The sequence below is a fragment of the Myotis yumanensis genome, unplaced genomic scaffold (assembly GCF_028538775.1).
Source record: "Myotis yumanensis isolate MYYU_CA2020_CCGP unplaced genomic scaffold, mMyoYum1.0.hap1 SCAF_2, whole genome shotgun sequence".
Classification (NCBI taxonomy): Eukaryota; Metazoa; Chordata; class Mammalia; order Chiroptera; family Vespertilionidae; genus Myotis; species Myotis yumanensis.
In genome coordinates, this window is record NW_027223753.1 from 112,139,543 (window position 1) to 112,165,314 (window position 25,772).

Sequence of the window (25,772 nt, forward strand, 5' to 3'; positions counted from 1 at the left end):
TTACACTTCAGGAAACTGAGGCCAGAAAGACAGAATATCTTGCCTGCCCTCATACTGAAGGTGGTGGCAAAGCCACTAGTCTTTATTGGTCAGGCTTGACATATAAAAATACCTAAATACATCCATATCATGGAATATTTTGTATCATTAAAATACATTTGTAAAATACTTATAATGCCAAGAACAAATTCTGGGTATAAAATTATGGTGATAAGTATATTTATATACTACAAATTCATCCATGTTTAAAATATTTCTTATATATACACAGATGAAAGCGTAGAGTAATTATATAAAAATGTAGTAGTGGTTGTCTATAGAATTATGGAGATATTTTGGACTATACCTATTTAGATTTTTTAAATATTCTAAAATGATCATCTAATATTATTATAATTGCAAAAACTTTTTAAAAATCACCCAAATAGTACTCCAGAAATGTATAATTGATATCACCCAAATAACTTACTGTCAGCATTGTCAATAATTGTCCAGTTAGGGATGGACAAAGTCCCATCACCCAACTGGAATTGGTGGGAGCAGAGGTGTACTTGCTTCCTGATGGTATCTGGGAAATTTTCTCAGAAGTCCTGTCTTCAGTTTTGATGGGACAGTTTTCCAGAGGTGAGTGGGTTGTTAAATGGGGTCAATTGTTAGAGAGTGCTGTACTCACTTTCATTCCGGGGATTGTAATGGGAGGCGTAATACGTGCCCTCATTGTTCTTATTGACTCTCATCCCAATTGGCTCAATACTGAGGGGATATGCTCCTTTGTTATGGAAGGTGACTCTGATGGTGTCTCCCACCTCTGCCCAAATGACAGGACCTAGGGACAAAGACAGAATTATTATCCCTTGGTATGTACCATACAGAATATATAAGATGGTTATTTTCTTTGGCTTGTCCTTTGACAAGAATCACTGTGATTCTTCACATGCTTATCTGTAGCAAATAGAAAGCTTGGTTTTTAAAAGACCATTATCAATTTGATATGGTAAGACTAGAAAGAGATGAGCAGTGTGTTTTGATTCAGTTTCAGGTTCCTGAAATTTGTTATTATTTTTATCCAAGTCAGTTCACAAGCTTTATGCATCTACAAAAACCTATGCAGAGTGTCTAGTCTTTACTTGGCCTAGTCTGTTGGCTAAATGTGTGTTATTATCAAGAGTCAGGGGAGTGCTATAAACCTTGAGCACCCAAACTGGTAAAGTCAATCATCTTGGATGTGAAGACTAACACTGCTGTGAATTTTTCATCACCAAAATTCATTTTATCACCAAATACAGAATAAACCATAGATGTACAATACACAAATATTTTATGCGATATTTAAAACACCATTTATTTAGAGCTGCTTATGTGCTTTCCTGAGTGTTTATGTGAATTAACTTATTTAATCCTTACAACAACTTTATGAGCTAAGGACTATTATTATTGTTGTTCCTATATTATGCAAAGGGAACAGGCACAGAACATTGAGCACTCTCAAAGGTCATTTGCCTAACAGGTGAAGAGTGAGGACAGTATGAATCCACCCACTCTACTATTCTACCCCAGTGACTGAGCAAGAACCAGTCTTTGGGCTTTGCCTCAGGGCAGCCTACAGAAGGCTCTAAGACAAACCCAGCCTGACTCATTAGTAGCTGGGAGTTTATTTCTAAGGGAATACATCTATTTAAACAATGTGACCTAAACACACAATTCTCTTACCTCTTTGAAGAAAAAAAAATCATCATTTGGAGCCAGAGTGGTTTTTAATGATAAAGATTTACTATTGGTAACTTATATTTGGAAAAAAATAGCTGGTGCATTTTACTGATGATTGCTCTTCCACATCCCTAGTTTTTTTTCTTCTTTCTGAGGTTAGTGTAGTCCAGGGCAAGAGCAGAATGGTTGCTTATGTTCTGCATGACTCACCCAGGATGCCAAGATGTTCCTCTTCAGGGCTTCTCTCCTTTCTATTTGTGAAGGAGGCATCTGTGTACTCACGATAAACCAGCTTTTTATAAGAGCCTCCAATTCTTGCAGGCCCATGTTCAAAAAATACCTCTGAAGCACTGCCAAAAGAAAAGCATTTAATGCTGGAGTTGAAAGCAGAATAGAGAACAGGTATTCACCCAGGATACTAATTGAAGAGAAAAATTCTGACCAGTGCTTAGAGATAATTATTACCCATGAGTTACTAAATACTGAAACAGAGCAGACAAGACTAGGCCACTTCCTGAAAGGATGATCAGATAGGAATGGAGAATCATGGCAAAGAAGTTTCACTTTTTCAAGTAAAGTTAAAAAATTTCAAGAGGGCCAGTGTCAATTGCCGATGGTTAATAAATTATCAAAAACTGAAATTTTAAACAAATTATGAAATCTTTAAAAATACAGTAGCTACTGCTTATTGCATATGAACACCAGCCAGATGCAGCTTTATTTATTATCTGAAACTCAAATGGGAATGCAACAACATTTGTAATATTCTTCCCATTTTACAAATGAAGAAATTTAATCTTAGCAAGATATTTGAGTGGAAGTACAAGAGACTTGGTTGTAAAGTCTGAAGGCAACCACCCCTAATTGTCCCTTGACCTTTCCAAACAAGTCTGTGTATATGCGGACCCTCAGGTGTTTACTGGAATCTTTATGCTTAATCTTTATGTTTAAAGGGTACTACTGATGCCTGTGTCCTCCCAAGAATGCTTACCCTACTGATTGTATCTAAAAGTTAATTTTAGTTCAAACTGCTGTTACAATAAAAGCCTGAAGAGGCAGGCAAATGGGGCTGTTTGGTTTATCTAGCCAGGCAGTACCTTAGCCCTCTCTTTCACAGAAACGTGTGTCAGAGTAATCATTCATTTGTTGCTCAGGGTCTGCTGGTAAGCCCCAGCAATTTGACTTCACAAAAAAACCCCATTCATCTCTTCTTTCATTTGACAAATATATTAAACACCTGCCATTTGCCAGGAACTGCGATGTGCTGATGACATACCATAAGCAAGCTGGACCTCTCTCTCTGTGCACCTGACATCTGCAGGGAAGATAGAACTAGGAACCAAACAGTATAATAACATGGATTTAGCATGGGGTATTGTGGAGCATTTCTCCTGGAGTTAGGGACAGTGGTGGAAAGAGCCCCGAAGGCTTCCCAAAGGAAGTGATGTTTTAAAACTATCTAGAAAAGAAGTAGAATTAAAAAGATGAAGTGTATATAGTAGGGAGTATGGGGCAGGCATTTACAAATAGGAAATAGCCAGTAGGAAGGCTTGGAGGAGAGATGGAGCATGGCATGCTCCCCACAATTTGGCAGCAGCATAGCATGCTGGGCAGGGCAGGGCAGAGGAGCAGAGAATGAGGGATGGACAGGAAGGACTAATTAAGGTTTCAGTACTCCATCCCAGTGGGAAAGGTTTGAAAGATTTAAGCATTTAGAATTCATGTTTCAGCAGGATCCCTTGGGCTGCTGCCTGGAGAATGTGTTGGACTGCATTAGACTGCAGTAGGGAGACCTGTCAGGAGGCAGATTCAAAACCTCAGTGAGAGGCAGTGATGAATTCAGGGTCTGGTCAAAGAGGATGGAGAGAAATAGACAGCTTTTAGAGGTATTTAGGATATGAGACAGTACGTGATGAAAGAAGGAGGGATTAGTGAAGGAGGGAGGGAGTCCAGGATAGGGTTCAGGTTCGGGGCTTGATGGATGGATGGTGATCCTATCCACGGAGAAGTGGCAACTCAGATATGTGGAGAAGATCATGGGTTCAGGTTTGGACATATTGATTTGGAGAAGCCTCATCCAAGTGGGGTGACCATTAAGCACTTTGAAATGCAAATTTGAAATTTATAAAAGCCTTTGGGCTAGAGATGCAGTTTTGAGAGTCAGTGTCTCTAAATATCAGCATAGCCTGGGTCTTAAATTTCTGCTTCAGGAGTCACAGCTATTGACTTGTGTGATGTTGAGTAAATTACTTAACCTTTCTAAGTAGTTGAATGGCAAACAAAGCATCTCTGAAGAGGTGGTGTTTGAGCAGAGACTTGAAGCATGGAGGTAGCATATCTCATTGATATTTTTGAAAGTTCATAATAGACAGTAGGAAAGGAAAACTGGGACTGGAAGAATGACTGGGAAGCTGTGTAAGTCATCAGATATGCACATAGAGTAGCTTGCATGTATCAAAGGACATGCTGCAGAGAGTGACAAGAAAACCTACAGAATGGGAGAAAATATTTGCAAAGCATATATCTGATAATGGCTTAATACCCAAAATAAATGAAGAACTCCTATTACTCAACAACAAAACAATCCAATTAAAAAAATGAACAAGAACTTGAATAGACTTTTCCTCATATGGCCAACAAGTTTATGAAAAGATGTTCAATATCACTAATCATAAGAGAAATGCAAATCAAAACCACCATGAGCTACCACTTTGCATCCATTAGGATAGCTAATTACAACAAAACAAAACACAGGAAATAAGTGTTGGCAAGGATGTGGAGAAATTGGAACCCTTGTATGTTGCTGGTGGAAATATACAGTGTTGCAACTGCTGTGCAAAAATGTACGGCAGTTCCTAAAAAAATTAAAAATAGAATTACCATATGACTCAGCAATTTCACTTTCAGGTGTGTATCCAAAAGAATTGAAAGCAGGAACCTAAACAGATACTTGTATTATAATGTTCATGGCAGCATTATTTACAATAGCCAAAAGGCACAACAAACAACCCAATTGTTCATCAACATACATGAATAAATAAAATGTGGTATGTGTACAATGGAAGATTATTCAGCCTTAAAGAGGAATGAAATTCTGATACATACTAAAAATGGATGAACCTTGTAAACATTATGCTAGGTGAAATAAGCAAGACCAAAGGGACAAATATTGTATGATTTCACTTGTATGAGATGCCTAAAATAGGCCAATTCATAAAGACAAAAAGTGGAATAGAAGATATTAGTGTTAGAGAATTATTATTTAACTAGTAGCCCGGTGCACAAAATTCGTGCACTGGGGCGGGGTGGGGGGGGGGGGCGGGGGGGAGAAGGGGCCCCTCAGTCTGGCCTTCACCTTCTCCAATCTGAGACCCGTCAGGGAATGTCCAACTACCTGTTTGTGCCCACACTTTTAACAGATAACAGCTCCATTGTTGTTTCTTTCTTATGCTTAAAACCATTGGAATTAGTAGGTATTCAAAGTGTGTATACATTTTGGGGGGACACCCTGTATATCTCTAGTCAGCAGTGAAATAAACCAACAGCAGATTTGGAACCCCCAGACAGGGAACCTTGCTCACTCCCCACATGTCTCCCCACTTCACTTTCCACCTTCGTGGACAGCAGGAGAATCAACGTTTTCCCTCATTAATTCGGAAAAGCACGTCCTGTCACCCGCTGCCCGGCAGGAGTGAGCTAGGCCCCAAGCAAGCGAGCTCAGTCAGGGCAGCCTTCGCTCATGGGTACTGGCACCCAAAGTGCACATTCCTCCTCTACAGTCGCCCCAACTATCCCACTGTTTCACTGAGAGGACGGAATTCCTCTCCGCCTCTGGGTTCTTGATCTTGAACGCTGACCGAAGGCACCTCAGCGAGGGCCATCCGTGCCCAGCAGGTGTGTCTATTTGCACCTGCTCCTGCCTCAGCACCTGCATTAACCCCCCAGAGGTGATCTCGTAGCTGCACTGGCCTCCGTGGGAACAGGGCATCACCACTCCACCCTCTCACTGTCATCTCACAGGCGCCCACCCTCAGCACCCAGAACACCCAGACACTCTCCAAAAGACGTGAGCGCATCAGAGGGGATGTGTGCACATCCTGTGGGGGTGTTAGGCATGCCAGGTAGATGGAAGTGCGGTGGAGAGGTGGGGAGGAACTTGTGCACGCCTTGGTTTGCAACTGTTGCAGGTGTGGGAGGGTGACAGTGTGCTGGGGGATGTTCGCACGCCAGGGGGGGATGTGCACACCAGAGGCCACTGGCTTTGCAGATCCGCAAACCCCCTTGGTGCGGCCAGGAGGATGTCAGTCTGGCCCACCACTGTGGCTGTCCCTGCGATCCTGCACCTTCTGGGCCAGGAGGCAGATCTTGCTCAGCCACTCCTGGGTGCTGATGGCCTGCAGGCTCCGCTTGGCACGCTCACAGCTGTCACCACCACCATGTGGGAGTACAGGCCGCCCTCCCCCTGCCTGCCTCCCCTGTCCAGAGGCTCTGTGCGCTGCTCACCTGCTCAGAGTGATTGGGGCTGGGCGGAAGCCAGGCGTCCTGCCCTGTCCAACCCCCGCCGATCCACCCCTGTGCGAGCTGCTGCCCCTCCAGGAAGGGTCACGGATCCAGGTCCTGGGACCTCAGACAGTCTCAAGCACTGCCCCCCCCCTCCCCAGGCAGGGTCACAAATCCGGGTCTCGGGACCACTGAAAGCTTCAAGCGCTGCCCCCTGTCCGCCAGGTCACGGATCCGGGTCCCAGACCATGGACAGCCTCAAGCACTGCCCCCTGCCTGGCAGGGTCACAGATCCGGGTCCTGGGGCCGGGACAGCCTTGCTCACTGCCGCCGCCTTCAGTATGCAAATTAGCCGCCATCTTGTTGCTTCAGGGTGGGGGTCCCCACTGGGGTGCCTGGCCAGCCTGGGTGAGGGGATGATGGCTGTTTGCAGCTGGTCACACCCCTTTCAGGGAGGGGGTCCCCACTGGGGTGCCTGGCCAGTCTGGGTGAGGTGCTGAGGGCCGTTTTCAGGCTGGTGGGTGACTGAAGCTCCCAACCTCTCCTTTTTTTCTTTTTTCTTTTATTCTGGGATTTATTTACCTTCTATGGCTGTCACTGGAGCTGAGAGCCAGCTTTAGCTCTGAGGCTCGGCTGCAGCTCTGAAACCTCGGCTGCTGAAAGCAGGTATCTGGGTTTGTTTGGGTTCTATAATTGAAACACTGTTGCGGTCCTGCTGGCTGAAGCCCTGCTGGCTGAAACCAGGTTTCTGGAGTTTGTTTAGCTTCTATACTTGCAACATTGTTTCTTAGAGTGCAAGCTCAGAGGCCGGCAGCGGCAGGCGGGGAACCTTGGCTTCCTCCATTACTGGAGCAAGCAAGCCCCCTGTTTACTTCAGTGCCTGGCTGCCAGCCGCCATCTTGGTTGGCAGTTAATTTGTATAAGGACATGCTGATTAGCCAATGGGAAGGGTGTTGGGGTTATGGTCAATTTGCATGTTTCTCTTTTATTAGATAGGATGGGTATAGAGTTTCTTTTTGGAATAATGAGAAATTTCTGAAAATGGGTAGTGTTGGTGATTGTACAACCTGTGAATGTATTTAATACTGCTGGATTGCACAATGCTATGTTTTCAGAAATAGAAAACAAATGAATTGATCTGTCTAATGACATTGAGTGTTTTTTAGTATTTTGTTAAGAATTTGATAACTTTTAAACATCTTTTTTCAATGGACTTGAAAGACTCAAAAGTCATAGTTCTCAAACTTGGACTCATCCCAAATACCCTAATACATACTGAGTGGTCAAGTTACTTAACTTCAGGTACCAATTAATATTTTAACTGTTGAATGAACATTTTATGATTTTTTAATCATAGAGGAAGGGAGAGGGAGAAAGAGATAGAAACACCAATGATAAGAGAGCATCATTGATTGGCTGCCTTCTGCATACCCCACACTGGGGATTAAGCCCAAACCTGGGCATGTGCCCTGACCTGGAATCAAACCATGATTTCCTGGTTCATAGGTCAATGCTCAACCACTGAGCCATGCTGGCCAGGCTCAAGATATTTTTCAGAGGGAGGCATATCTATATATATAAAAACCTAATATGCAAATTGTCCCCTCGGGAGTTTGATCAGGAGACCGGGAGTTTGATCACTCCCTATGACGTGTGCTGACCACCAGGGGGCGGCATTGAATGATGGAAGGCCCTGGCCGGCAGCTGGAAGAAAGGCCCCAGTTGGCAGCCAGTAGACCCCGATCAGTCCTGATTGCTGGCTAGGCCTAGGGACCCTACCCATGCACTATTTTGTGCACCAGGCCTCTAGTTTTAAAATATTAGTCTTTTTTTTTTTTCTGAATTACCTTCCAGGTGTTGTTAAGTTTTCTTTGGTGAAGGTGTCTATGCCAGATGGTGCATAGTTCCAGATGACTTCCTCAGCAGCAATGTAGTAGTGTCTAACATGCTTCCCACGGATACTGCCCTCTGATGAAGGCTTGTTACAGTCTTGTACTTGGAAAAAGGCCTGCAAACCAGCTGAAAACCACACAGGAAAAGATGTGTTAATGGATCCAATGTTTCTCTCTCTGCTGCCTTGTAAACACTGCTGGTGAAGTGATAGGTGGAAACTGAAGAAATAGATAGCTAGAAACAATATTATAAACTATACCACAGTTATAAATAAGTTATTACTGATGGAAAATTAAGACCATTTTTTAGACTATACTATGTAGAGAATAGATATTAATCAGTAGTGTTTTCAAAAATATGGTGCTAGTTTCTGTGGGCTTTCACATAGGAGGTCTTTTAATGATAAAAAAGATACATTAATAGATAAGTGAAGAAGAGTCTCTGCCATATTTTAAGAGGTAGGGTGAGGTAGAGGAGGTATAATAGAATGACCATCTATAATTATTGTTCTCTCACACCAAATGGTTGTGTACCTGTTACACTAGCCCTTCTGCTGCCAAGATCACATTTGATAGGTGAGATTACATTTGAAGGTCAAAGTAACATACTCAAAGATCCACATTAAACCTAATTTTCTTCAGGAAATGAATATTTCAAATTAATATTTTTCAAAAACTAAGAATGTTTTATCACATCATATGAAAAGATGGGGAAGGAATTTATCAAGTTAAACCAAGAAGTAGCTGGACTCAAATAAAAAACAAAATTGTCTATATTTGATAGAACCAAGTAAAAAACAAACACGCTAATTTTCAGCACAATATAGAAATACTAGAGGCCCGGTGCACAAAAATTTGTGCACTCGGGGGGGAAGGGGGGGTCCCTCAGCCTGGCCTGTGCCCTCTCGCAGTCTGGGACCCCTCGGGAGATAACGACCTGCTGGCTTAGGCCTGCTCCTGGGTGGCAGAGGGCAGGCCCAATCCCTAGGTGCAGCCCCTGGTCGGGCTCAGAGCAGGGTTGATTGGGGAGTTGGGGCACTGCCCCCTGTCATGCACAGAGCAGGGCGGATTGGGAGGTTGTGATGCCACCCTCAGTCACACTCAGGGTAGGGCTGATTGGGGGGTTGGGGCACCGCCCCCTATCACACTCAAGGCACGGTCAATGGGGAGGTTGCGGCACCACCCCCTGTGATGCACAGAGCAGGGCCAATCAGGGGGTTGGGGCGCTGCCCCCTGTCACTCACAGAGCAGGGCCAATTAGGGGGTTGGGGCACTGCCCCCGCCCCGTCACGCACAGAGCAGGGCCCATCAGGGGGTTGGGGAGCTCCCCTATCACGCACAGAGTAGGGCCGATAGGGTAGTTAGGGCACCGCCCCCTGTCACACACAGAGCAGGGCGGATCAGGGGGTTGGGGTGCCACCACTGTCACACTCAGGGCAGGGCTGATGGGGAGGTTATGGCTCTACCCTGTCACAGACAGAGCAGGGCCCGTGGAGGGGGGGGGGGGTTGGGGCGCCACCCCCTGTCACACACAGAGCAGGGCCGATCAGGGGGTTGGGATGCCACACCCTGTCACACACAGAGCCGCAGGGTGATCAGGGGGTTTGGGTGCTGCACCCTGTCATGCTGATCTGGTGCCAGGAGACCTCTCGGCTCCGCTGATCTTGGTGCTGGGAGGCATATTACCCTTTTACTATATAGGATAGAGGCCTGGGGGCCGGCTGGTTTGCCCTGAAGGGTGTCCTGGATCAGGGTGGGGGTCCCCACTGGGGTGCCTGGCCAGCCTGGATGAGGGGATGATGGCTGTTTGCAGCTGGTCACACCCCCTTCAGGGTGGGGGTCCCCACTGGGGTGCCTGGCCAGTCTGGGTGAGGGGCTGAGGGCTGCTTTCAGGCTGGCGGTTTTGACTGAAGCTCCCAACCGCTCCTTTCTTTCTTTTTTTTTTTTCTGCTGGTTTGTTTGCCGTTCTGTAATTGAAACAATGTATAACTTCAGCTCTGAGATCCCAGCCGGCTATATTTGTTACAAAGTTTCAAACTGCCAGCTCAGAGGCCTGCAAGGCAGGCGGGGAACGTTGGAGTCTGCAGTCACGGGAGCAAGCAAGCCTCATGTTCGCTTCCAGCTGCCTGACTGCAGGCCGCCATCTTGGCTGACAGTTAATTTGCATAAGGATATGCTGATTAGCCAATGGGAAGGGTAGCGGTCGTACGCTAATTACCATTTTTCTCTTTTATTAGTGTAGATTATGGTGTTTACAATATTGTGTATTTTTCAAAGCTGAGGAACTATATACAGTATTATACTTTTAGGGCAGTACTATATTTTCAGGGCCAATTGTTCTTTTCCAAAATTAATATATTTTTAGATTTCATTATTTCATAAATGTTCCAGTCTTTCAGTCTTTTTTATTACATTACTAGAGGCCTGGTGCACGAATTCATGCATCAGTGGGGTTTCTTGGTCTGGCCTGCGGGATTGGGCTGGAATTGGTTCTCTGACATCCCCTGAGGGGGTCCCGGATTGTGAGAGGGCGCAGGCCAGGTCAAGGGACCCCGCTGGTGCATGATCGGGGATGGGGAGGGACGCAGGAGGTTGGCCAGCCGGGGAGGGACTGCAGAAGGGCTCCAGGGCATCTCCAGCCAGTCTTGCTCAATCCCGATCAGCTGGATCCCAGCAGCAATCTAACCTACCAGTCGGAGCATCTGCCCCCTGATGGTTAGTGCACGTCATAGCGACTGGTCGACTGGTCTACTGTCTTCCCCCTTGTGGTCAGTGCACATCATAGTGAGTGATTGAGCAGCCTTAGCATATCATTAGCATATTATGCTTTGATTGGTTGAATGCATGACCAGGCGACTGGACACTTAGCATATTAGGCTTTTATTATATAGAGTGTTGTATACCATCATAGGAATAAAATTAAGTTACCAATTCAAAGTTCCTATCATTGCAAGGATATTCAGCTTTTGGTTTCTGATTCCTAATGATTACCTCATTAAGTAGTGTAACTGAGACATGACTCCTTTTTTTAGCTGACAGCTTATTTCAGGTAAAGATGTCCTACCTTTCAGATGGTTTAGATTCTGACAGCTAAGCATCCATTCTCCAGGGTTCTGGGCCACCATAAAAGCATCAACAAGGGTGGCAGGAAAAAGATTGATTGTATCAACGCGGTAGTTCTTGTTAGTCAATGTTTGGCCGTGGAAGAAAGCTGCGTGCACATCAACTTCATTACCCATACCAAAAAGATACCATTTTACTCTGTCCTCTGCACACATGGAGAGTCCTGGGAGACTTCCAAAAGCATGTCCATTCACAGCTGTAAGTCAAGAGTAGCGATTGAGACTAATAGACACTGGTTGCTGGGATAGTGATAGTTACCTCTACAGAAGTAAATCAATTTGGAATAGAAAAGACCTGGCACATATGCTGCTATTCCTTTCTCTCTCATAACCACATCAGACATTACTAATTGATCACAACACTCTTTAATTTGGACCTGAATTCAACCTCAGGATTCTTGTCGACACAGTATTAGCAGAGGAACCCAACACTGAAGGTGAAGCCCATTTGCTTTTTTTGTAATAGACTATACACCTTGGTATGTATGTGTGTTTCTTTCTAAATACAAATGTGTGCATATATGTGAAACATACACACATACAGTGAATAGAAAAAAAGACTGATGGTTATTTAGTAATTGATCATTAATTGTGTTATTGGTGGTGGTATGGATGATTTCTTTTTGATTATCAGATACAATTTTCTACAATGCATATAAGTTGCTTTTATAATAAGCAATTTGTTTAATCAGCTTTTGGTTTCTGATTCCAAAGGAAACGGACAAGATGAGAAGAGATGTGGAGAAGAAAAAAAGAAATACAGGGGAAGGAAATTAGGGAGCAGTGACCAGAGCCACAAAGACCTAAAAGTTTAGAAGCAGAATGGCCTGAGACCCTTTGAAGAAACTTAGGGTCACTGTTCATAGTGGGTGGTCCTAGAGATTAATAGAAATTGGTTCTGGGAAGCACCGTGAAAGCACCTGCTGCAACTGAGGTACCTCTCCAGACCTCTCCAGACTAGAATTTTGAGTATTTTTTTCTAACATTTGTTTGTGTTGACACATAACAGAGGCAGGATTAAAGTATGGAAAGAGGATCTTCCAGCCAGAATAAGCAAATGTTGGAAACAAAATCTGTACTTTCTTAGTAAGTTTTCTGTTTTGGTAGTACAATTATTTTTGTGTTCTCAATTTCTTAGTAAAGCTTCTTTTGAAGAAGCAAAACACAAGCAAACAAAATTTAAAACTTATTGGTCTAGTTGGTGTTAAGGGATTTGATTTCTTATGTAAATTCTAATTGAATGACAGAAAATCTTTCTGAGCTCATAATTTGGTCTCTGAGAATTAAAGAGAAGCCTAGGCAGTAAAGAAAACATTTCTAGAAGAAATAAAATGAACTGAAATATAGAAAAATGATGCAAAGTGAGGATGGACAATGTAAATGTAGAAGAAATACTTTTTAGAACTATTTTCCTAAGTATAGTTCAATGCTTTACAATATAAGGATAATTTTAAGCATTTAGTTTAATAATTTAAGGCTGCCTAAGATAATTTTTAGAGTTTGGAAGATAAATAAATATAGAAATATGACATTCATATGCATTAATCCATAATTGATGATGTTTTTTTCCCTAGCAGTTTGGGAATAATTTGGTGAATCTGGCTTTACCTGTTCAATAGTTGTGAATTGACTTGTTTAACTGAATATGAAGTTACATGTCCAATATGTTTTGTTATCAGAAGCACAGGTTAGAAACTTCTTATTCATATGAGGGAGTAAAGATAGCAGAATTAATGGGTCAAGAGCAATATGATAAAGTTAACATGTCTTTGGTAATCTTACAATACATTCTGTTACTCTCCTGGAAGTCTTCGTTGTCTTTGTCAACATTCTCTGGTTTGGAGCAGTAGGTTTTAATGTTGTCATCTAGGTACCAGCTGAAATTTTCATCCACCACAGAAAACATCACTACAAATTCTTGGTCAATATTTTTTTCTTTTTCTTTATCCAGAGAATCTGAAGTAAAAATTGCTATTTTAGTATAACTTAATCTTTAGCATGTAATTTTTAAAGCTCTTAAATTTTACTCTTTTTAAATAGATATATATTTTTATTGATTTCAGAGAAGAAGGGAGAAGGAGAGAGAGATAGAAACATCAATGATGAGAGAGAATTACTGATTGGGCCGCCTCCCACATGCCCCTCACGGGTCATGGAGCCACTACACAGGCACGTGGGGAACTGAACTCAACCTCCTGGTTCATAGGTTAATGCTCAACCATTGACCCATGCTGGCTGGGCTTTAGCAATGTATTTTAACATGTAATTTATAGTTTAACATTTTTAAAATAATCTATTTTCCTAATAATCCACAAATCTGGACTAGTCACTCCTGTTTTACATAATTGGAAACACTTAGGAAGTTTAATATTTAGTGTTCTGAGCTTGGCAGGCACTCATATATCTGGATGTTCATTAACCACATAACTATTAAATGCTCTTTGGCTAATGTCAATTCAAAGTTGTATATACCTACACTAATAAAAGACAAACATGCAAATTGACCGTACCTTTGCTACACCTTAAGCCACTCCCACCAGCCAATCAGAGCAACTATATGCAAATTAACCCAACCAAGATGGTGGCTGGCAGCCATGGAGCTGGAGCAAGCAGGAGGCTTGGTTGCCCCAATGATGGAGGAAGCCAAGCTTCCCGCCTGCCATAGCGGCTCTGAGCTCCACTGAAGGCAACAAAGTTTCAATTATAGAAGATAAATAAACCCCAGATACTTGCTTTCAGCCAGCCATGGCCACAGAGCTGGAGTGAGCAGGAGGCATGGGTTGCCCCTGGAGATGGAGGAAGCCAAGCTTCCCTCCTGCCTGCCCTGGCCAGCTCTGAGCTCCTCTCAAGGCTACAAAGTTTCAATTATAGAAGGTAAATAAATCCCAGAATTAAAAAAAAAGAAAGAAAAAAAGGAAAGGCTGGGAGCTTCCATCGCTGGGGGGGCTTGGCCAGCCTGAAAACGGCCCTCAGCCCCTCACCCAGACTTCCCAGGCACCCCAGTGGGGACCCCCCACCTGAAAGGGGGTGTGGCCAGCCTGCAAACAGCCATCAGTCCCTCACCCAGGCTGGCAAAACATCCACAGGGTGAGGGTCACCATTGGGGGGGGTGCTTGACCAGCCTACAAACATCCATCAGCCCCTCACCCAGGCTGGCCAGGCACCCCAGCAGGACCCACACCCTGATGCGGGACACCCTTAAGGGCAAACCAGCCGGCCCCCACCCATGCACCAGGCCTCTATCCTATATAATAAAAGGTAATATGCAAATTGACCCTAACAGCAGAACGACTGGGAAGGACTGGTCACTATGACACACTCTGACAACCAGGGGCCAGATGCTTAATGCAGGAGCTGCCTTCTGGTGGTCAGTGTGCTCCCACAGGGGGAGCTCTGCTCAGCCACAAGCCAGGCTGATGGCTGCCAGTACAGTGGTGGTGGTGGGAGCCTCTCCCGCCTCCTCAGCAGCACTAAGGATGTCAGACTGCAGCTTAGGCCTGTTCCCCGCTGGCAAGTGGACATCCCCTGAGGGCTGCCGGGCTGCCAGAGGGATGTCTGACTGCCAGCTTAGGCCCAATCCCACAGGTAGCGGGCCTAAGCCAGCAGGTGGACATCCCCCGAGGGGTCCCAGACTGTGAGAGGGCACAGGCTGGGCTGAGGGACCCCCCTGAGTGCACAAATTTTTGTGCACCGGGCCTCTAGTATTTTCATAATAGATAATGTGGTTCATATAGCCACAAGCTGAGACAAGTCTTTAAAGTAACTAATGTTTGTTCAAGTAAGAATTATATTTCAAGCTGTTGATTTATGTTGTCTTTTTCATGATATTAACACTTGGAGTGCGGGAAACGAGTTAAGTCGGCTCGCGTGAATTGCGCGTACTCCGCGGGAGCCGTCTTAACTCCGTTCATATAGATTTGCGGTGGAGTGCGGGAAACGTGTAAACTCGGGCCGATTGTAACTGCGTATTACCAAATATTTGTTTGTTTGCCGTTCACAAAGATACCTACCTGCGTATGCGAACCGCCATCTTATATTTTGACGGGAAATTCACCCGACACCGTAGTGTTAAAAATAGATACTATGCCCAGCCGCGTGGCTCAGTGGTTGAATGTCAACTTATGAACCAGGAGGTCATGGTTTGATTCCCAGCCAGGGCACAAGCCCAGGTTGTGGGCTTGATCCCAAGTGTGGGGCATGCAGAAGGCTGCCAATAAATGATTCTCTCTCATCATTGATGTTTCTATTTCTCTCTCCCTCTCCCTTCCTTTCTGAAATAAATTTAAAAAATGTAAAAAAAGATAGAAATAGATACTATTATATTATACTAGGGGCCTGGTGCATGAAGATTCATGCATGGAGGGTGAGGGAGTGGGGGGGGGGGTGTCCCTCAGCCCAACCTGCACCCTCTCCAATCTGGGAGCCCTCAGGGGAGCCCTCTCCAATCCCGGAGTTTCTGTCTGTCTTTGCAATCATATGAACGAATTGTCTGAGACCCCCAACCCAGTTTGGTTTGTTGCTCACAGAATAATAGAGGCATTTTTTTTTTTTCTTTGTTTCATTGGTGAAGATTTCCTGGAAGTTTTAGGATATCTTCCCTTTAATTTTTCCTAGACACTCTGATTTTACTTATGTCTCTCATCTTTGCTTTCCCTCCATCCCCCACTGCAACAGTAACTTGCTCCAGGCTCACTTTGCTCTAGTGTCTAGGAGATCCATCTGCCACCAGAACTACAATTCCCAGAATTCCTGGTGCTCCCTGCACTCTGGGATTCCGCTTCCAGTCCTAGGGCTGCCATCAGAACTACTATTCTCAGAATTCCTGGTGCTCCCTGTGCTGGGAGCGACCGAGGGAGCCACGGCCTCCCAAGGGAGCGACCGAGGGAGCCACATCCCCCCAAGCTGCCGGCTCTCCCACTTCTCCTCTCCACCCAGTGCCTGTGTATGCAAATTAACCCACCATCTTTGTCAGGTTAATTTGCATATTCACCCTGATTGGCTGGTGAGCATAGCAAAGGGACAGTCAATTTACATGTTTCTCTTTTATTATATTGGATTTACCAACACAAAACAGATAACCACAGATCTATCACCGTGGAGAGCCACTAAGGGAATCACATTGGGTAAAGTCACACATGTCTTCAACACCATTATGAAATTAGATACAGCAAACGTGTTCCCAAAGAGAGCAACTTTCTGTAGCTTAGCAATATGTGTGAATGCCTGTTCCATTTATCACTTCTTCTCCTGTCCTGCTCTTCCCTCCTTTTCTAGATTTACTGCCTCTCTACTTTACCTATTCAGTCACAACTTGACTTTTACTTAAAAAACAAACCACCTCCGTATCACTTGTTTTTGGGTTATACATCCTGAGTAAAAGTGAGACAGTGTACCTTTTTTGCAGAGTATTAAAGGTCCAATGAGTCCTGAGGCAATATCTCTTGGGGCATCAATGTGGGAGTGATAGATTCTGGTTACACAATTGCTGTCTTCCTCAGCAGGACTTTGTTCTTGGGTAGCATGAAGCCTGTATGTGTACTGCTCACCTGGGTGTACTTTGTCATCTGCTTTGTGGAAATCTGTGGTATTATCAGGGTAGATGGCCCCTAGGAAGCAACATGCAATGAAATTGCAAATTGAATGTGTTTGAACTTGAATGAGAGAATAGATATTTACAAATTTATTCAACAAATATTTATTCAACATCTTGTATACTAGTATGTCCTCTTGGGGATGCAGTGATGTCCTATTTGATCATAGAGGAATGAGAGTATAGAATGTCTTGAAGCTTCACAGAAAATTTTACCATTTTTCATACTTGACTGAGTCTTCAGAGAGCTGTAATGGATATGGCAGGAGCATAGGGACAGTTTGTAATTTAAAGAACCATTCTTGTTCTAGAGTCATGGTATGGAAGTATGAACAAAATAGCTATGCTCTCTTATAATTTGGAACTTCTTATATGATACCAGATTTTTGCCTGTGAAGTAACCATGGGATTTCATTAGCTTGAAATGCAGGCAGACAGGGCAGGGGTCCAGTGGGAAACAAAGGCAGGTAGAACATAGGCAGGGGTAGACATGTCAGTTTGAGCAAGCCTAATCACAGAAACCAACCATGCTGAAATAATAGAATGTTTTTAAACACAGAGTGGGAGGCATGGGAAACCAAAGGAGGGCCTGCACTAAGGTGTACTGACACATAGAAACAGGGAAAGTTCAGGTCCATTGCTGGGCAAGAACAATGAGGAAATCAATCAGGTAGTGACACAGGTAGACATAGAGCAGGCTTGTAGCAAATATATACCCCTGGATTACAAGGCTTCCTGGGAAGCCCATTATTGGGCCCTACTCCCCATGTGGGGTGGCTGAATCTGCTTGTAATAAATTTTCCACACTTTTGCTTAAATCTATTGGTCCATGGAGCTCATTCTTCGGCGTCGTGAGACATGACCCTGGAAAAAACTCTCAGCTCACCGTTTCAGTTATCACTATGTACTAAACATTGCCCCTATTTTATACATGAGGAAACTGAAGCACAAAGAATTTAAACAACTTGCACAAAGCCAGTAAAAGACAAGGTTGCCCTTGAACCTTGGTCTATCAGTTTTGAAGCCCTTGCTCTTAACCACAATAAAACACCAACTTTTTTCATCATCATTATCATCATCATCAAGTACTAAGGATGAGATGGCAGTCACCAAACCTAAGGCTTGCAAGTCCTATTTTTAAAGGACCTTTTGGTTAATTGTGTCTCAGATGTGACTCTGGGGCCACACATCCAAGTGTACTATTTGGCTGACCTGTGAGAGTACCCATGCTGCTTTAGCTGCCACAGTTTATCCAAAGTTAGGGTGGGAAGTGACAATGACCACAGTGGGTTTACTGTCTTCAAAGATAAGACATTCCCTGTCTTGAGTCCTGTTTCTTCCTTCTGGACTTTTGCCTTTTCTAGACCTTCATGCGCACTACTTATTTTTCTTATTCCGACTATTTGGCTGGAAAGAAATTGGACACTGGGAGGGATGTCCCAACTCTCACTGCCTCTCACTATGTGTCCACCCAGTAATCCCATCACATTCACATTTTACACAATCACACCCAAGAGAAACATGACATTATTATGATGAGCCAAAATAGTTAATAAAATAGTTTGGAGCTAAATAACATAGTTACAGGTCTTATCTAAGAGTGGAGTTCATAGTCTTAGAAATTAAAAAGTGTTCCTACAGAAAAGTGAGAGGAAACTCCAGATAGAGTATGAGCTGAACTTACCCTCGTGTTCCTTATAGTAAGTTATCCCATGCGAATGAAAAGTGTAGGGCCTAGAGGCAAAGTTTTTTAAGTGTACATAAACAGTATCTCCAGTTTCTGCTTTGATAATAGGGCCTAAAAATCCCAGCCATGCAGGTTTTTCTATCACTGTTGTAAAGGTTCCATCTGTGTACTGAAGATAAAGGGCCTTCTTGTATACTCTTCCAATTCTATCCGTGCCATTCTGAAGATAGATGTTCAAATGTTCTCTGCAAAGGGAAAGAAGACACTCTATCAGAAGCTGTAATTTCTGGGAGTAACATTATAATTAAGAGGCATTACTGGCCTATCACATTAAATGTCTGCCTATTGTTGGAGGGGTGCCTCCAGAAAATGAAGAGGAGAGCTGGCACTTAGCCCTGTTACTTTCATTATGTGAAGTGTCCCAGGTATGTGGCCAAGAACAACCTGTAAAGGTGCCATAAAAATATGATGCAGTGTACCAGTGTTTCCTGCAAGATTTTATACTAAAACACAGAGGTATTATGGAATAGAATGTAAAATTAAAGTTAAATATTAAGATAAAGTAGTTAAGACATTTTTCACTTATGGTATGCCTTTCACCTACTGGAAAAATTTGAGTTTATAAGCAATCAATTTGGATATTTGTGTATATGTATATTGTTTCCTAAATAAAGTAAAATTAATGATAAATTAATTCTATCAATTTTAATTTCTTTTAGCAGCACTTAATCAAGTTTGGAATGATGTGTTCAATGTGTTTAGGTTTTTAAATTACCTTTGGCAAAAATAAATGAATAGGACTATATCAAACTAAAAACCTGCACAGCAAAAATAACAAAAACAAACAAAACAACAACAACAACAACAACAACAACACTTGACAACAAAACAAAGAGGCAGCCAACTAGATGGGAGATGATATTTGCAAACAGTGCCTCCAACAAAGGTTTAGTCTCCAAAATATATAAAGAACTCATAAAACTCAACACCAAAGAAACAACCCAATAAAAAAATTGGGCAGAGGACCTGAACAGACACCTCTTCCAAGAAGTCTTACGAACAGCCAATAGATGTTCAATGTTACTAGCAATTAAGGAAATGCAAATCAAAACTATAATGAGATACCTCCTCACACCTGTAAGGGTGGACATTATCAACAAGACAAGTAATAACAAGTGTTGAGGTTGTGGAGAAATGGGAATGTAGACTGGTATAACCACTATGGAAAGCAGTCTGGTGATTCCTCAAAAAATTAAGAATAGGACTATCATACGACCCAGCAATCCACTCCTGGGTATATACCCAAAAAACTCAAAAACACGTATTCGCAAAGTTATATGCACCCCTATGTTCATTGCAGCATTATTCACCGTGGCCAAGACATGGAAACAATAAAAGTGTCTTGCGATAGAGTACTGGATAAAGAATATGCCAAATATACACAATGGAATACTACTTAGCCATAAGAAAAGATGAAATACTGCTATTTGCAACAACATGGATGGACCATGAGAACATTATGCTTAAGTGAAATAAGTCAGTCAGAAAAGCTAAGAACCATATGATTTCACTCATATGTGGGATATAAAATGAAAACTCTGGACATGAACAGCAGTGTGGGGTAGGGGGAGAAGAGGGTCCTAATATATGGTGATGGGAAATTTGACTTGGGTGGTGGACACACACTGCAATACACAGATCTTGTAACATAGAAACCCACACTTGAAACCTGCATGATCATATCAACCAATGTCACCCCAATAAATTTAATTAAAAGAATAAAAAACTACCCTTGTGTGTGTTTTTTAATCCCTTGCTACCGAGAATTCTTGAGCATTGAATGTTTGTATTCTGATTAGTAGCTGATTAACAGTTGCTTAAAACTTTCCTAAAAATATAAGCAAAGTAAATAGTAGTCAAGAAAAACAAAACAAAACAAGCAACAACAGCAGCAACAACAAAAAAACACAAGAGAGGTAAAGAAAGAAAGTGAGTTTGGTATTCAAACTTTGGAACTGATAGCTCGGTGGGAGCTGTGGGCACTGCAATCTCATGAATTAGGAGGACCCACTTCAAACTGGACTTTGGCAAGTCCATCCACAACCAAGCAACCTAAGTCTCCTCCAGGAGAATTAAAAACTGCTCACACTCAGGCTAATGATCTGGGGTTTGTGTTTGTGGGGTGTTTGTGGGGTGTGTGTGTGTATTGAATACTTTTGTCTCAGGGACCTTTGATGCCTTACCATTTTCCATTCAACCCTGTGAGGTCCAAATAATCTGAGTGAGGATAAACATCTTGTTTTTACAGCTGTGAGCTCATCAGAAAGAATGAGAGAGACTTTTCCTTCCCTTCTTCAAGACAAGAACACAGCGTGTCTGGGAGCTCTGTACTTTCATTGCTGCAGAGTTTAAAGACCTAGCTTTTAAAAATCTAGGGCTCTAGCCTGAATTTTCTTAAGTTTAGTGTGTATAGGAATCTATGGTGGGCCTTGATAAAAATGCAAGTTCCTGAGCCCTAAACCCATTGATTCTGATTCTGTGCATCTGGGTGGGGTTCAGGCATCTGCATTTACCAAGACTCCCTACCCCCACCCCATGTATTCTGATGCTGCTCTGGGCTCATTTTTAGTAGCTTGAGTTGAGTGGGGAAGGCTTGCAGTGAAGGTAAAGCTCCTAGCTGCCCAGTTACAGCGGCAGTGGAATTCCTTAAGATCGTGAGACAGAAAGGTGGCAGTGGAATTCCTTAAAATTGTGAGACAGAAAGGTGCACACTACTTATTTTTCTTATTCTGACTATTTGGCTGGAAAGAAATTGGACACTGGGGAGGATGTCCCAACTCTCATTGCCTCTCATTATGTGCCCACCCAGTAATCCCATCATATTCACACTTTACACAATCACACCCAAGAGAAACATGACATTATTATGATGATGGTCTGTTTCCAGACCATATTGGGTAGTGGCCAGGCCTCTGCTGGTGTGGTGCATGCGGGCAGCAGATTAAGGCTGGAGCCAGGGAGCATGCTGCTTGGCAGTGGTAGTGTGGCTAAGTTCAGGCAGCAGGAGCAAGTGTTAATAGCAGAGCCATCTTGTTCTGTGTTGACCCGCGGCTTCAACAATGAGCATATTGTAATTGTTATCATATACCAAACACCCCAATTTTTCTGGATTATATAAACCCCAGTATTCTCAAGTTGTTCGCTTAAAAATGAATGAGATGGGGTCTCCTTCCCCCATCTTGGTGAGAAGAGGGTCAAGCAGAGTGTTAGAAAAATAAAGAAGTGGCATCTTTAGTATCCAGTAGGGGGTGGCAAATCCATGTTTATGCCTTCATTTCTCCCATTTGATTACATTTTCGAGTTGTTTGTGTGTTTCCATTTTGTTAGAACAAAACAGGAAAAACACACAACACAATTCAGCAAGGCTCAAAAAAACTTTAAGGACATCAAAGTGCGTGGGAAAACAGTAGGACAGGGGTGTGGATTTCCCCCCAAATTGCAGCATTACTAACAAAGGGATGGTCTTAATAAATAGATGTTTTAGCAAAATTTGGAAGCACTGAAGACCACTGAGATACAAGCAGGTTTATCCAGCCCATGGTGCTGACAGGAGCCCAGCGAGAGTACAGTTCACTCAGGTGCACAGCTGCAGCTGCAAAGCTCACAGAGCAGAGATGCAAGTCCTCTCTGGTCCCATCAGAGGACCTGGACCACTACGGTTCACAGGGTCCACCCAAACCCCAGGATAAATTTTCTCCTATTGCTAGGAGTTCGGTCCTGATAATATATACATGTATTCTAATCTGTGTCCTACTATGCCCTGTTCATACACATCTTACATAAGGCCAAAGTTTAAACATAGCTCTCGAATTCTTAAGACTTTATTTAAATCCATGTGTGTTTATATTTTCTGAAGGTAACTCTAAAGTACTTAATTACATCCCATTTCAATAGCATGGGCTTTGATAAAATGCTTTTATTGCATTGAAATTCTCCTATATTAATCATTTCCTGAAAAATAGAAGGCTCATTGCCTAAGTTTTGGGATTTTTTTTTGTATACAATGATTTTGGGGGGATGTAGGGAAGGGTGAAAATTACTTTTCAAATAGTTATTCTGAAGTTATAATATATTCAGGGTTTTTAAATTTGGACTTTTTACAAACATATAGCAATATGTAAAATATGTCTCACATCTCATCTTGTGTGGTGGGACAAAATTAAGCCAACCAAACTGAGAAATGTTCTACACCATGTGATACTTTGGGGGAGGTGTATTTGCTTATGTACTGTCTCTGCATGAACATCAAAGTGTCATTAGGGAATGTCTATTTAATTACAACAGCACAGCTTGTGGACTGGAAGCTTGCAGGAAGTTTGCCAGTCAGATGCTCCATCAAGAGAATTTATTATAGTTGTTCTTTGAACCAAAAAAATAATTCACATTAATTGTAGTTCTTCCTGTTGACAATTGTAACCTGTTTTCTTCTATTCATGAGAATAGTGATGTCCCCCTCTCAGTATTCATATCCTTCCTTTTTCATCCCCCAGTTTCAATAATTCTCTAATTTCTGGTAGGGTCAGAGCCAGAAGGGAGTTTTTAATGGTAGGGGCATTAAATAAATTTTATACTGCCTTAGGAAGATCATAAATTTATGATATACTCAAGTGGTCTCGGTTTCTGTTTATACATTACTAGGGGCCCAGTGCACTAATTCATGCACCTTTAAAGGAACTGTGGGCCGAGAGGCTGCAGTAGACATAGGGGTGGGTCTTGGCCCATCCTCCATGCCCCCACCCGGCCCCTCCTCCCCTGGCCCTGATCCCCTGTGTGCCTGCAGCCCTGCTCCCACTGCCACTGCTCCCATGTGCTGATGGTGCTGGCCCCACTTGCACCTGGGACACTTCACATAGCTCCGGAGCGATTGGGGCCAGCGCCAGCAAGAGGGTGAGAGCAGGGGGAGGTGGAGAAACCCTGAGGGGAGATCAGGCTGGCAGCTGCCACTCACAACTGCTGATGGCACTGAGTGATCGAGTGGGGCTGGCACCGGCAGCAGGTGTAAGAGCTGGGTGGGACAGCAGCGAGCGGGAGCAAAGAATTTTCAGTAACCACCAGAATCTCACCCTGATGACAGCTACCAGCGCCCTGCCTTGGTCTGGTGCCCCCACTCACCTGCTCCACCATCCTGCCATGGCCAATGCCCGACAAATTCTACACATGCCCCCTGGTGGTCAGCACATGTCATAGCGACCAGTTGTTTGGTTGTTCCACCCTTTGGTTTATTTGCATATTAGCCTTTTATGATATAGGACTACTGAAATGTGGGTAATATGTGTGAAAAGTTTCTGGATTCTTGGCTTCATTAATTGAGACATAGTATATGAGTTTTCCATTGGTGCTAACAAATTATCACATAGCTTAAAGCAACATTCATTTATTAGTTCACAGTTCTTAGGGCTGATGTCTGGTATGGCATGCTGGATTCTCTGCTCAGGTTATACAAGGCACTGGCTGGGCTGAGTGCTTATCTGGAAGCTCTGTGGAAAAACTCCCAGGCTCATCCTTGTTGTTGGCAGAATTCAGTTCCTTATGTTTGTAGGATTGAAATCCTTGTTTCCTTGCTGGCTGTCAGCTGAGCACCTCTCTCAGTTCCTTAAGGCGACTGTATTTCTCCTAAGGTGGCCCTTCAGTTTTTTGAATCCTCAAACTTCTTTGACTCTCTCTGACTTCCTCTTCTTCTCCCTGAGAGCTCTCTGCTTTACATTAGGCCACTCAGATCATCTCCCTATTTAAAGTCAGCTGTGTCATTGAATGGAATGATCTTTCATGATTTTGTGGAGACTGAGGGGCCATTTAAGAACTTCTGCCTATTACACATAGGAATCCCAAGGAAAACAGTTAAAACTTAACTGATAGGCAAAGACTGAAACTGGGTGTACATAGCACAAGCAAGTGGATGATAGGTCCTAACTAGCCTGGCTTCATTAGCACAACATGAAAATAGCAACTGTGATGATAAATCTCAGAGCTTGAAATGTAAATGTTATAGCTGCTCAATTAGCTCCTTCACACAGGCCGTCCTGTATGAAGTGTTTGTATCTCACTAGCTATTGCTTGCTATTTTTTTTATTAACCTGGGAGTATGAATTAAATTTTTACAACACAGCCTATAACTGACTTTTCCAGATTATTTTAGCTAATAATTGTATCTCTTTGATCATATAAAAATTTAAGATAATTTTTGAAGGGGTGAAGTGAATTCCTTCACTTTGCTTAAACAGGAGATACTGAAAAAAATTCAATTTTTTTCTGATAATAATAGTAAATACTAACATTTATTGACTACTTTTGGTATTCTGGTCACTCAACATCATAATTATACTACTTATTATTATACCACAATATGAAATGTTTTCAGTTCATTCTCTATTTCTTCAGCCAGAATTTGAGTTGCTATTTCTTCTTGGTCTTTGGTTCTGCTTATAAGGATATCGTCACTATGCTATTTCTTTTTTTTTTAAATTTTTTATTTTATTGGTTTCAGAGAGGAAGGGAGAGGGAGAGATGGAAACATCAATGATGAGAATCATTGATCGGCTGGGGATCAAGCTGGCAACCCTGGCATGTGCCCTGACCGGGAATCGAACCCCGACCTCCTGGTTCATTGGTCAACACTCAACCACTGAGCCAAGCCGGTCGAGCATCACTATGCTATGTCTGGTTTATTTATCAAACCTACGATAGGCTGGAAAACTAAGTAACAGAGTTTGTAAGAATTGTATGTTAAGTAAGAGATGCCAAGCCTGAGCGAGAGCCTGCAAAGTCCAGGGAAAAGGGTTTTGCAATGACTGTTCTTGTGCTAAAGAATTTTTTACTAACTTCTAGCTTTCTATATATCACTAGGAAAAAAGGTAACCTGGAGATAACAGGAGTATTATTATTGGTTGGCATCATATAGACAATAAACACAACAAATATTTAATTAATGCCTTTCATAGGCCCAGCACACACTGTTGTGCTTACTAATTGTTTTGTATATGTATTGTTTTGTAAATATAAATAATTTAGGAGCAGAAAAATGTATTTTATAGAATCTTCATTTATTAATTTGTTAATGTGACAGATAAGTCACTCACCTTATGAAATGACAGTACTAAATACAAAAAATTATTTTCCATCTCATTCCATTAGAAATAAATATTATTGGTATTAATACAAGAGAGGTAAACCATTTTCCTAGTAAAAAAAAAATCCAGCCCTAACCGGTTTGGCTC

At 42.8% G+C, this 25,772-nt stretch overlaps 1 protein-coding gene across 4 annotated transcripts in view; it reads right to left on the reverse strand.

The window, feature by feature from the left end:
* CP (ceruloplasmin) overlaps positions 1–25,772 on the reverse strand; it is a 104,119-nt gene that overhangs the window by 68,980 nt on the left and 9,367 nt on the right. For all 4 annotated transcript variants that reach the window (XM_070405942.1, XM_070405945.1, XM_070405944.1 and 1 more), the window contains exons 2-8: positions 18,496–18,743; positions 16,615–16,827; positions 13,004–13,177; positions 11,164–11,418; positions 8,055–8,226; positions 1,918–2,057; positions 674–826 (exon numbers count right to left, since the gene is read on the reverse strand). In XM_070405942.1, the coding sequence (XP_070262043.1) occupies positions 674–826; positions 1,918–2,057; positions 8,055–8,226; positions 11,164–11,418; positions 13,004–13,177; positions 16,615–16,827; positions 18,496–18,743 (1,355 nt within the window). The remainder of the gene's footprint in view (positions 1–673; positions 827–1,917; positions 2,058–8,054; positions 8,227–11,163; positions 11,419–13,003; positions 13,178–16,614; positions 16,828–18,495; positions 18,744–25,772) is intronic.